Raw genomic sequence first — 13,062 nt, 5'->3', positions numbered from 1 at the left:
GGGGGGGGTCAAGTGATTTATGCTATGATATATATGGGGAACATACTAAAGCAGAATTATCGAATAGAAGGGCCTAAAACGGTTCCTAATTCACAGGAGGCCATAAGGAACAACGCGTTTTACAATAACTGATATTTTGAGTGCTGCGGAGGAGTCCATCTTGCTACTGCATAGACTCATCAGTATCTACTTCAGTTGTAACCGCTTCCTCTCAATGACACGCGGGTTTGTTGCAGGTGGCACTCCGGGTAGAACCTTTTAAGACATATAAAGAGTACAGCGCCCCCGTGACCAAGTTCAAGGGCGAGTCCATATACCAGATGTCCTACCAACACTTTGAACCGGATCTAGCAAAGCAGTGTCGCCCCGCCCCGATCCGCCCAGCTGAAGCCCTACGGGGCGGGGAGCGTAAGGCAACACCTTCCTCCACATTCAGGGTACCGCCATTATTACTTTGTATTGAATTACTTTGCTCCTGGTTTAAGTGAAGATCAGATAATATCCCCGATACCATCAAAATATTCTAGATTTCTTTTTGAAATGGCTAGGCCAGTATATAATTTCATCAATTTCAATTTGAATATGTGTCCATGAAAATCAATCAGCTTATAATTTAGATTTTCTCAATCATTGTATCATGCTTCCATTATAATAGCATTCTTTTATTGCACGTGTTCTACAATGTATTACGGAAGCTTGTGATACATTGACTTACAACTGGTGTTGTCACTTTTCTTAGATAGTTAGATTCAACGGGTATGTAATAAAAATCTTTGCCGCCATATTTTTGTGTCGACTGTTCCAGAACGACTACCAGAAGCACGAGAATACAGAGAAGAGGAAACCAATCAAGCCCGAGGAGAACAACAAGCTGTCCACAGAGCCCCTGGAGGATACCACCAGCTACAAAGAGTTCTACACCAAGAAGGACCTGCCCACATACTCAAGTTAGTAATCCTGTTTCTGTAGTAAATAATCATCTCATCGTAACCAACTGATTTATCCTGTCATCGTGCTCTGGTCAGTAACTATAATCCTGTTCTAACTCGGACTTAACCAACTGATTTATCCTGTCACCGTGCTCTGGTCAGTAACTATAATCCTGTTCTAACTCGGACTTAACCAACTGTTTTATCCTGTCACCGTGCTCTGGTCAGTAACTATAATCCTGTTCTAACTCGGACTTAACCAACTGATTTATCCTGTCACCGTGCTCTGGCCAGTAACTATAATCCTGTTCTAACTCGGACTTAACCCTCACTTAACTCTGTCCTTGTCCAAACTACGCTCAACTAATTTATCCTGTCACCGTGCTCTGGTCAGTAACTATAATTCTATTCTAACTCGGACTTAACCCTCACTTAAAGCTGTCCTTGTCCAAATTCCGCCCAACTCTTGTCAAGAGTGCTTCTCTCTTTAACTGGTTGACATCTGACGTTTACAAGCATGACGTTTTGTTTTTGTGACAATAAACCAGAGGTTACCGAAATACAAAAGGAAAGGCTAGTTCTGATCGGGCAGATATGCAATATTAAACTTATCAGTGTTCACCCAGAGAACGACAGTAGTGTATGGATCATGGTAAGATATTCTTGTTATAAAGTACATCTTGGAATGGGAAACTATAAGTCGGTAACAAATATGTATTTTTGATGATATTTCTTTATGAATTTCATTTAGATACTGTCTGAACTATGTCATCACCAAAGCAGTCTCAAATTTCATTCGACTTAAACTATCTCTAACAGAATTCATCTTTTTATTTGTAGGAAAAGTGATTAACACAAACTGTGTTGTTACCAAGCTGATGCTTCCTGAGTCGCTACAACCCCAGGGTGACAGTGGAGAGCAAACTGTCGTAACGGAGACTAAGCCGGAAACCAAGGAATCCAGCACCACGCCACTACTTCAGGGGTTGATGACAACCTTTACTGCTGACTTTCGGCCTCATTATAATGTGCGCAGGCGCACAATCTGTAAACCTCCCGAGTCGGCTTATCACTTTATAGATGCCCCGTTCGATGGCAACACGACTGCTGGCATGGCTTACAAGGTGTGGCCGGTAACCTTACCAGAGAAGCCAAAATGGGCGGTGAAACCTGCGTACCAACGTCCTAAGACCTGGATGCAGACAGATAGCACATATGCGGTAAGGTTACTACAATAGGCTTTTATCAAAATCATAGAAGAAATTAATAATTTATTACAAAACGATTTCCTTGATGCTAAATGATGAAATGGGGTTTTGTTTCAGGTCAACTTCAAACATCCGGGTAACAATATACCGCCGTCTCCAATCAAAACAAAGCACAACCAAGACATAATACGTCATGTGGCATCTGGAGACGCGGGGCAGGAGACCACTTATCAGAACAACTTCCAGGGCATTTCACTAGCGGATGCCACGAAGTCCTTCCTTACCAAACAGGTGTACGAGCCCCCCAAAGAGAAAATAATCTGTCAGTCTACACAGCGTGCGCACTATACAGGTCAGTGGGACATGGTCACGTGACAATGTTACTGAGCACTTCTTATATTTGTTAAGAGCATACTAAAGAAACGATGTTATAGGAAATGCTCGAGGCAGAGATTCACAATATGAAGATAATGGTTTCGAAGCACATGTTAACCAGAGAGAATGGTGTGTTAAGTATTTTGTCTGCATTTGTATTGTTGCTGTCTATAACCCCGACCTTTGTATAAAATCCAGGCCACCACACGGAGCGTGCCAAACTATGCCGACAGACCTCTGAGCACCGTAACCTATTCAACAACAAAACGATGGAGTATAACACCACCTACAGAGACACGTATAAGGACAACAGACCAAAAAGCTGTCCCGCTAATGTCACCAAGTCACGAAAGAATGCAGACTCGGAATCTGAGGAAGCCAAGAATGAAATGCAGCCGGAAGAATAAAAGAAGAAAATGATCGTTCACCAATTTATACTAGATACAATGTTTGATAAAGTTTACTTTTAGCATATATTTTACAAAAGGTATACAACAAATTTAATGTCGCTGTTTTCATACGAATATGAAGTTTCCATATCTTATATACATTTTTATTATCATATTTATACGAGAATATTAAAAAATCTTTAGCTCATGTTTGGTGTTTTCCTTTAACAACTCAGTAGAAATAGTCCAGTGAAAACTAGAGAAGTGGCTTTACCTACAAACAACCAAGAAGCTGCTTAACAGAAGAGCACCAAGGAAATCGGGTCATCGTGTCAGTCTAGACACCTAGGATGGTGACAAAGTCCGAGTCAGTGTTACTCGTATCTCTATATAATGACAATATGTATCCTGACTAATCTATCATGTTCACCAACAAGACAAGATTGATTGCAAGTTATACTATCATATTTAATAATAACGAGTCCACGGGTCAGCTTGCATTGTCATGGTCTTTAAGTGGGGATTGTATCAGACTACCTTTCTTGAGTCGCCTTTGGTCAGCGTACATTGAACAATTATTTGGGGATAGTACGTTGTTTTGAGTGGCAATACTGGCGATTAGAACATTGACACGAAAAACAACGTACTATCCCCATTCTAACACACCTTAACAAATATACTACGCTAAAATGTTAGCGTTGCAAACGAATCGTGTTAGAATTAGTGATATATTATATATATACTAGCCTTCCTTCAACGAGTCGTTGTATGCCAATCGAACTTGCATGAGCTGCAGTCAGTCAGACTAACTTCTTGGACTGCTGTGTGTCTGCCTACATTCCAATAGACCTTAAACTCCTTTCATGGGGTTGATATATAATGTGAGTTTACCTCTATTGTCCGTTACGTGTCTGCCTTCCTATCAGGCGTTGATGCGAGTCAGTTTAACTTCCATTGACCGTTATATGTCAGGATTCCTTTAAAGGTTGATGTGAGTCAATTTAGACTTCCTTTAAGGGGTTGATGCGAGTAAGTTTACCTTCCATTTTGCCGTTATGTATCGGCCTTTCTACCTTCCATTTTGCCGTTATGTGCCAGCCTTCCTTTAAGGGGTTGATGTGATTTAGTTTACCTTCGATTGGCCGTTATGTGTTAGCCTTCCTGTAAGGGCTTGCTGTGATTCAGTTTACCTCCCATTGGCCGTTATGTGTCAGCCTTCCTTTAAGGGGTTGATGTGATTCAGTTTACCTTGGATTGGCCGTCATGTGTCGGCCTTCCTTTAAGGGGCTGATGTGAGTTAGTTTACCTTCGATTGGCCGTTATGTGTCAGCCTTCCTTTAAGGAGATGATGTGATTCAGTTTACCTTCGCTTGACCGTTATGTGTTAGCCTTCCTTTAAGGGTTTGATGTGATTCGGTTAACCTTCGATTGGCCGTTATGTGTCAGCCTTCCTTTAAGGAGATGATGTGATTCAGTTAACCTTCCATTGGCCGTTATGTGTCAGCCTTCCTATCAGGCGTTGATGTGAGTTAGTTTACCTTCGATTGGCCGTTATGTGTCAGCCTTCCTTTAACGGGTTGATGTGATTCAGTTTGCCTTCGATTGGCCGTTATGTGTCAGCCTTCCTTTAAGGGGTTAATGTGATTCGGTTAACCTTCGATTGGCCGTTATGTGTCAGACTTCCTTTAATTTTTCGAACTTCCGAAACTTCACAAGAATCCATAGTTACACGATCAACCCAGTATCCAAACTTCCTACTCATAGCACCTTTAAATCCGGACAACAGGCGCACTGTAACGCTTTAAAAGTAGACGGAGACGTGGGGCAGGAGACCACTTATCAGAACAACTTTCAGGGCATTTCACTAGCGGATGCACGAAGTCCTTCCTTACCAAACAGGTGTACGAGCCCCCCAAAGAGAAAATGATCTGTCAGTCTACACAGCGTGCGCATTATACAGGTCAGTTGGACATGGTCACGTGACAATGTTACTGAGCACTGCTTATATTTGTTAAGAGCATACTAAAGAAACAATATTATAGGAAATGCTCGAGGCAGAGATTCACAATATGAAGATAATGGTTTCGAAGCACATGTTAACCAGAGAGAATAGTGTGTTAAGTATTTTGTCTGCATTTGTATTGTTGCTGTCTATAACCCCGACCTTTGTATAAAATCCAGGCCACCACACGGAGCGTGCCAAACTATGCCGACAGACCTCTGAGCACCGTAACCTATTCAACAACAAAACGATGGAGTATAACACCACCTACAGAGACACGTATAAGGACAACAGACCAAAAAGCTGTCCCGCTAATGTCACCAAGTCACGAAAGAATGCAGACTCGGAATCTGAGGAAGCCAAGAATGAAATGCAGCCGGAAGAATAAAAGAAGAAAATGATCGTTCACCAATTTATACTAGATACAATGTTTGATAAAGTTTACTTTTAGCATATATTTTACAAAAGGTATACAACAAATTTAATGTCGCTGTTTTCATACGAATATGAAGTTTCCATATCTTATATACATTTTTATTATCATATTTATACGAGAATATTAAAAAATCTTTAGCTCATGTTTGGTGTTTTCCTATTGGCCGTTATGTGTCTGCCTTCCTATCAAGCGTTGATGTAAGTCAGTTTAACTTCCATTGACCGTTATGTGTCAGCCTTCCTTTAATTAAGGGGTTGGTGTGAGTCAATTTAGACTTACTTTAAGAGGTTGATGTGAGTTAGTTTACCTTCCATGTTGCCGTTATGTGTCAGCCTTCCTTTAAGGGGTAGATGCTAGTTAGTTTACCTCCCATTTTGCCATTATGTGTCAGCCTTCCTTTAAGGGGTTGGTGTGATTCAGTTTACCTTCGATTGGCCGTTATAATTATGTTAGCGTTCCTTTAAGAGGTTGATGTCATTCAGTTTACCTTGCATTGGCCGTTATGTGTCGGCCTTCCTTTAAGGGGTTGATGCGAGTTAGTTTATCTTCGATTGGCCTTTATGTGTCCGCCTTCCTTTAAGGGGTTGATTCGAGTTAGTTTACCACTATTGGCCGTTATGTGTCTGCCTTCCTATCAGGCGTTGATGCGAGTCAGTTTAACTTCAATTGACTGTTATGTGTCAGCCTCCTTTAATTAAGGGGTCGATGTGAGTCAATTTAGACTTCCTTTAAGGGGCTGATGTGAGTACGTTTACCTTCCATTTTGCCGTTATGTGTCAGCCTTCCTTTAAGGGGTAGATGCTAGTTAGTTTACCTCCCATTTCGCCATTATGTGTCAGCCTTCCTTTAAGGGGTTGGTGTGATTCAGTTTACCTTCGATTGGCCGTTATAATTATGTTAGCCTTCCTTTAAGAGGTTGATGTGATTCAGTTTACATTTCATTGGCCGTTATGTGTCAGCCTTCCTTTAAGGGGTTGATTCGAGTTAGTTTACCTCCCATTGTCCGTTATGTGTCAGCCTTCCTTCAAGGGGTTGATGTGATTCAGTTTACCTTCGATTGGCCGTTATGTGTCAGCCTTCCTTTAAGGGGTTGGTGTGATTCGTTTTACCTTCGATTGGCCTTTATGTGTCAGCCTTCCTGTATCGGGTTGATGTGAGTCAGTTTACCTTTCATTTGACATTTTGTGTCGGTCAGCCTTCCTTTAAGGGGTTGGTGCAAGTCACTTTCCCTTCAAAGTTGTCAGGTTCATGTTTCTAAAATGAATACTGAGCTTGAAACCAAACTGGAAACTAAACACATGAATTCTTGATCTCAATATCCAAACCACACTTAAAGATCTATATGACAAGCAAGTGTTTATGTCGGTAGACGTAGCATCTACTAAGTAGACCCCTGGCTGCCAACTACAAAGTTATGCCTACACCACTTAATTGATAAGAAAGAAAAATCCTCCTCACACATTTTCCAATTTTTCGAGCTTTCGAAACTTCACAAAAATCTATAATTACACAATCAACCCATTATCCAAACTTCCTACTCATAGCACCTTTAAATCCGGACAACAGGCGAACGGTAACGCTTTAAAAGTAGACGGAATAAATCCTTTAGAATTTGAAGAATTCAAAAGACCTTTTCATCAATCATGAACATTTTCCTGCAAATTTGTTCTTCACTTCTGCACACTTGTATGTACCTCATGCTTAACTGAAGGAATAAAGGCCAAGGCGATCTGAATTATGCTGAGGAGGAAATCACGAGAATGATTGAATTCCTGAGTGGAAATATCTTTTGTTGAGTCCGACGAAAATGTATTTTTCAAAAGACCTGGGATCTTTATAAACACCTAAAACATGTTAAATTACTCTGAACACTTATAGTGTAGGTCCAAATATAGCTGTAACAAATTCGCAGGTCCCTGTCATATAAACTAGATAGATACAACTTATTGAGCATCCTTTCCTCAAAAATGTTAACAAGTTACCGTGACGCAATCTGTCGAAAAAACTGTGGTTAAAATTGCAGTCATAAAATTCAATAAATACTATTAGGATATTGGGTTGGACATATTTGAAATTTCAGTTACTTTTATGTCAGTAAAATCTTGTAAATTTTCTTGACGAGTGTTTATTTCAACAGAAGCGTGGCTGAGGCCATGTTTAACGTCATTATCATGCTTACGCGATGTCCAACGAATAGTGGCTAAATCTTCAACTTGGTGAGAGGAAATGCACAACAAACATGCTGAGTGTTAAGTCAGCCGATTTGGTTCTCCTCATTTAGCGCATTTCATAGGTCTAAGGTCAGTGTCTGCTACTGCTACTGCTTTATAACTTTTAGACCAATCATGTTAAGATATCAACTTAAACTATAATCAAAAGAATGGTTGTATCAAGAAAACAATTCAAATATGTTTCTCCGTCCACAGGTCATGTTATGCTGATAGAATTGGCGAAGAGAGTGGCTGCTTTGATGTTGACACGCGTTTAATTGTGTATGTTTTCAAACGTATTATTTTAAAAGCCAATAAAGTTGCATGCATAATAGATTCATACATTCAGTACTTATACTCCTATACTACGCTATAGCAGGTTTTTCGGTATCATAACAGAGATGCTAATTATTATAATTATTATGTTTAATGTAGCCCTGAGTCCTTTTTCTGATGTTTGATTTGTTTTATTCGACATTATCATTAAATTTTATTTTACCTATTTTCCTCTTTCGCTTTTTATTATTTTGTTATTTTTACAGAGCCGTTTTAGTACCATCGTGACATTCCAGTAGTCGTGCAGTGAATACGAGTGGAGTTCCTTGGTGTTAGCTAAGTTTGATTAATTTCTTATTTGTTTTGTTTTATATCTTAGTTGCATTGCCTTTTTTGCTTTTATAGTTTTATTGACCTTTGTTACACATTTTCAGGACACCTAAATTAGCTCAATCAAAATGGATTTCCATACTTTGCAGGGCCATTTAAATGGAGCCTGTGCGTTGCGTCATATGCAAATAGGAAATTCGGGATAGATCGCATGCTGTACAGCTTCGAGAAAAGGGTAGTCTGACCCTCAACAATGTGAGTAGAGAGAGGGGGGATTCCCTAAGGTCACAGCCCGGGGAGTTTGAACATGGAGCCTGCCGATTTTTTTTTTACTCATCCAACTGCCATTGCCAAAGAGTTAACACCAAGAAAACTTGAAGAGGTTGACAACGGTCCGCATTCTCCACGTTCTCGGATGTGTTTTCAATTTGCAACACATTGTCTTTTCTGTGGATATTTGTTTTTGGCCGATTCTGTCGTCCTGCTTGTTTGACATCGTGCGTGTCTGCGCATGCTTAACATTATGCAAAATAGCGATTTTTTACAGCAGGTAAGAAAATTAAATAAAATTGCTTTTTCTAATATCTATGACACGTTTCACTTCCGGAGTGTGGTATCAACGGAAAGTTAATAACTTTTGCTATTTTGAAGCATTCTTTTGATAAGAAATAGAGAACAAAGGTTAGCGACACGGTACATTTGTACCTTTAATATATGACGATTCCACTCTTAACACTACTAAACATCAAACCAAAGTGTTGTCCAACCCATTTGTTTTCCAAACAATAAAATGTGTTGAAATGAAATGAAACCAAAGTGAAGTAATGTCTACGTTCTGGTATTGTGAGAGCTGCTTTCCATGAATGGTGATCGACGCTATAAATACATGGTTATAAATTTAAACTATTGTGGAGCATATTTCGTGAAATAAACTTGACAAATACCAAAAATGATTGAGTTCCTTGCTGACAATGTTTTTTGTAAAGTTCTGTGGCGTGATTTACCAGCAAACAGTAGGCATTCGTATGAGAACAAACCGTCCCCGTCTACTGACCGACTTGTCTGGACTTATTGAAGAGCTTATCAAGACTTTGCTATAAATGCTTTGCAAAGACCTTCAATTTGACTTTCAGATATACCGACAATGTGCTTTCTTCAAATAACAGGTTCTGTATTGACCACATCGATCACACACTTCTACGTTAGCCGCTTTCCTCGATGTTTACTTAAAACATAACCAACAGGGACGATTTGCCTCTAAGTTGTAGAACAAGCGCAAGTGATTTGATTTTCCTATTGTGAACTTCCTCTTTCCTGATAACAACCATACCTACACGCATTTGATTCGGTATCTAAGAGCTTGAGTCGAGAATCAGGACTTCCGTGATAGATGTCAACTGCTGACGGACAAACTTAACTAAACAGGTTTTTTATTTATACAGGTTGATGTTCTAAAGATTATGGTTTTATTGTTGACACGATCTAATTTTGAGAACAAGATATTTCCTTGTGTATGAATATCGATGTTCTTGGTGACACTTTACTTAAGGACGATGACAGAAATACACTCCAGGACGATATGAAATAACCATTGATAAAGTGAGCAAAGAAAAGGAGTTGGGAGTGGTATCATGTAAACGGGTGTGACTCCAAAGCCATCAGTATCCTTGGAGTGACATTTTGGACATTCACATTTATAATCAAATACATGTTTATCCCCTTGTTTAAAAGTTAGTGCGGCCACATTTGCAATGTTTAAAAATGATCAAATTGTCATTGAAAATGTCCAACGCAGGGCAACAAGACGCCTACCATTCTTATAAGGACAATCCTACAGTGAAAGACGTTGTACACTGGGCCTCTCCAGTTTAGAATACAGAAGATTGAGAGGAGATGTCGTACAAATCTATAAAACCATCAATGACATTGACATTTTGGACAAAGACAAAATTATTAAAATGACTACATTGGTCACAACAAGAGGAAACTTCAAAGAACTTTTCAAGAGAAGGATGAGGCTCAACATAACCAAGAACCTGTACAGTAGTAGGGTCGTGGACGTGTGGAACTCTCTCCCAAATATAGTTGTAGAGGCCCCCTCCTTGAGTAATTTTAAATCCCGGCTAAACAATCAATGGCGTCATCATCACCAAAAATTAGAACCTACTTGTCACTCACAACCGGACACAAATATAGAACAGTATCAAGATGCGCCTCAAGAAGCTGGATCAGCTTACATCGAGACTACATGAAAACTTAATTGCGTTTGTATACCCTATCTGTTGTTTCTTGTGTGCCCAATATATTGTTTCTTGTGTATCCTAGCCGTTATTTCTTGTGTATCCTATCTGTTGCATCTTGTATACCCTATCTGTTGCTTCTTGTATACCATATCCGTTGTTTCTTGTGTGGCAAATATGTTATTTCTTGTGTTCCATATCTGTTGTTTCTTGTGTATCCTAACTGTTGTTTCTTGTGTATCCGCGCTGTTGTTTCTTGTGTACCCTATCTTTTGTTTCTTGTGTAACCTATGTTGTTGCTTGTGTATCCTAGTTGTTGTTTCTTGTGTATCCTATCTGTTGTTTCTTGTGTAACCTAGCTGGTGTTTCTTGTGTATCCTAGCTGTTGTTTCTTGTGTAACCTAGCTGTTGTTTCTTGTGTATCCTAGCTGTTGTTTCTTATGTATACTAGCTGTTGTTTCTTGTGTACCCTATCTGTTGTTTCCTGTGTATCCTAGCTGTTGTTTCTTGTGTATCCTAGCTGTTGTTTTTTGTGTAACTTAGCTGTTGTTTCTTGTGTGCCCAATGTTTTTTCTTGTGTACCCTATCTGTTGTTTCTTGTGTACTCTAGCTGTTGTTTCTTGTGTAACGGTAACTTGGCTGTTTTTTCTTGTGTATCCTAGCTGTTGTTTCTTGTGTACCCTAGCTGTTGTTTCTTGTGTACCCTATCTGTTGTTTCTTGTGTACTCTAGCTGTTGTTTCTTGTGTAACGGTAACTTAGCTGTTGTTTCTTATATACCCAATATGGTATTTCTTGTGTGCCGAATGTTTTTTCTTTTGTATCCCAGCTGTTGTTTCTTGTGTATCCTAGCTGTTGTTTCTTGTGTATCCGTGCTGTAGTTTCTTGTGTACCCTAGCTGTTGTTTCTTGTGTATCCGTGCTGTAGTTTCTTGTGTATCCGCGCTGTAGTTTCTTGTGTACCCGCGCTGTAGTTTCTTGTGTACCCTAGCCATTGTTTTTTGTGTACGCTAGCTGTAGTTTCTTGTGTATCCGCGCTGTAGTTTCTTGTGTACCCTAGCTGTTGTTTTTTGTGTACCCTAGCTATAGTTTCTTGTGTACCCTAGCTGTTGTTTTTTGTGTAACCTAGCTGTTGTTTCTTGTGTACCCTAGCTGTAGTTTTTTGTGAACCCTAGCTGTTGTTTTTTGTGTACCCTAGCTATAGTTTCTTGTGTACCCTAGCTGTTGTTTCTTGTGTGACCTAGCTGTTGTACTTGTGTACCCTTGCTGTTGTTTCTTGTGTCCCCTAGCTGTTGTTTCTTGTGTACCCTAGCTGTTGTGTTTTGTGTACCCTAGCGGTTGATTCTTGTGTACCCTAGCTGTTGTACCTGTGTACCCTAGCTGTTGTTTCTTGTGTATCCTAGCTGTTGTTTCTTGTGTACCCTAGCTTTTGTACTTGTGTACCCTAGCTGTTGTTTCTTGGGTAACCTAGCTGTTGTACTTGTGTACCCTAGCTTTTGTTTCTTGTGTACCCTAGCTGTTGTACTTGTGTCCCCTAGCTGTTGTTTTTTGTGTACCCTAGCTGTTGTTTTTTGTGTAACCTAGCTGTTGTTTCTTGGGTACCCTAGCTGTAGTTTTTTGTGAACCCTAGCTGTTGTTTTTTGTGTACCCTAGCAGTTGTTTCTTGTGTACCCTGGCTGTTGTAATTGTGTACCCTAGCTGTTGTTTCTTGTGTCCCCTAGCTGTTGTTTCTTGTGTACCCTAGCTGTAGTTTTTTGTGAACCCTAGCTGTTGTTTTTTGTGTACCCTAGCTGTTGTTTTTTGTGTACCCTAGCGGTTGTTTCTTGTGTACCCTAGCTGTTGTACTTGTGTCCCCTAGCTGTTGTTTTTTGTGTACCCTAGCTATAGTTTCTTGTGTCCCCTAGCTGTTGTTTTTTGTGTACCCTAGCTATAGTTTCTTGTGTACCCTAGCTGTTGTTTTTTGTGTACCCTAGCAGTTGTTTCTTGTGTACCCTAGCTGTTGTAATTGTGTACCCTAGCTGTTGTTTCTTGTGTACCCTAGCTGTTGTACTTGTGTACCGTAGCTGTTGTTTCTTGTGTACCCTAGATGTTGTACTTGTGTCCCCTAGCTGTTGTTTTTTGTGTACCCTAGCGGTTGTTTCTTGTGTACCGTAGCTGTTGTACTTGTGTACCCTAGCTTTTGTTTCTTGTGTACCCTAGCTGTTGCTTTTTGTGTACTCTAGCAGTTGTTTCTTGTGTACCCTATCTGTTGTACTTGTGTACCCTGGCTGTTGTTTCTTGTGTACCCTAGCGGTTGTAATTGTGTACCCTAGCTGTTGTTTCTTTTGTACCCTAGCTGTTGTTTTTTGTGTACCCTAGCAGTTGTTTCTTGTGTCCCCTAGCTGTTGTACTTGTGTACCCTAGCTGTTGTTTCTTGTGTAACCTTGCTGTTGTTTTTTGTGTACCCTAGCAGTTGTTTCTTGTGTACCCTAGCTGTTGTACTTGTGTACCCTAGCTGTTGTTTCTTGTGTAACCTAGCTGTTGTACTTGTGTACCCTAGCTGTTGTTTTATTGTCAAAACCCAGGTTCTCACTTTGAGGACCTTACATTACTTGGATAGTTATCGGGTTGCACAGTGGATAGCACTCTCTCCTATCACCAAGTCGGCTGGGGTTCCATTCCTCGATCGGA

The 13,062-nt window shown here is 40.0% G+C and overlaps 1 protein-coding gene across 1 annotated transcript in view; it reads left to right on the top strand.

The window, feature by feature from the left end:
- LOC110442246 (stabilizer of axonemal microtubules 1-like) overlaps nucleotides 1-3,109 on the top strand; it is a 17,328-nt gene extending 14,219 nt beyond the window's left edge. The window contains exons 5-9 of the mRNA XM_021485747.1: nucleotides 237-437; nucleotides 806-947; nucleotides 1,770-2,149; nucleotides 2,255-2,489; nucleotides 2,711-3,109. Coding sequence (XP_021341422.1) covers nucleotides 237-437; nucleotides 806-947; nucleotides 1,770-2,149; nucleotides 2,255-2,489; nucleotides 2,711-2,919 — 1,167 coding nt within the window. The 3' untranslated portion in view covers nucleotides 2,920-3,109. The remainder of the gene's footprint in view (nucleotides 1-236; nucleotides 438-805; nucleotides 948-1,769; nucleotides 2,150-2,254; nucleotides 2,490-2,710) is intronic.
- The last annotated feature ends 9,953 nt before the right edge of the window (nucleotides 3,110-13,062 follow it).

This window comes from Mizuhopecten yessoensis, unplaced genomic scaffold (assembly GCF_002113885.1).
Source record: "Mizuhopecten yessoensis strain PY_sf001 unplaced genomic scaffold, ASM211388v2 scaffold716237, whole genome shotgun sequence".
NCBI lineage: Eukaryota > Metazoa > Mollusca > Bivalvia > Pectinida > Pectinidae > Mizuhopecten > Mizuhopecten yessoensis.
This window is presented reverse-complemented; position numbering and strand designations above follow the sequence as displayed.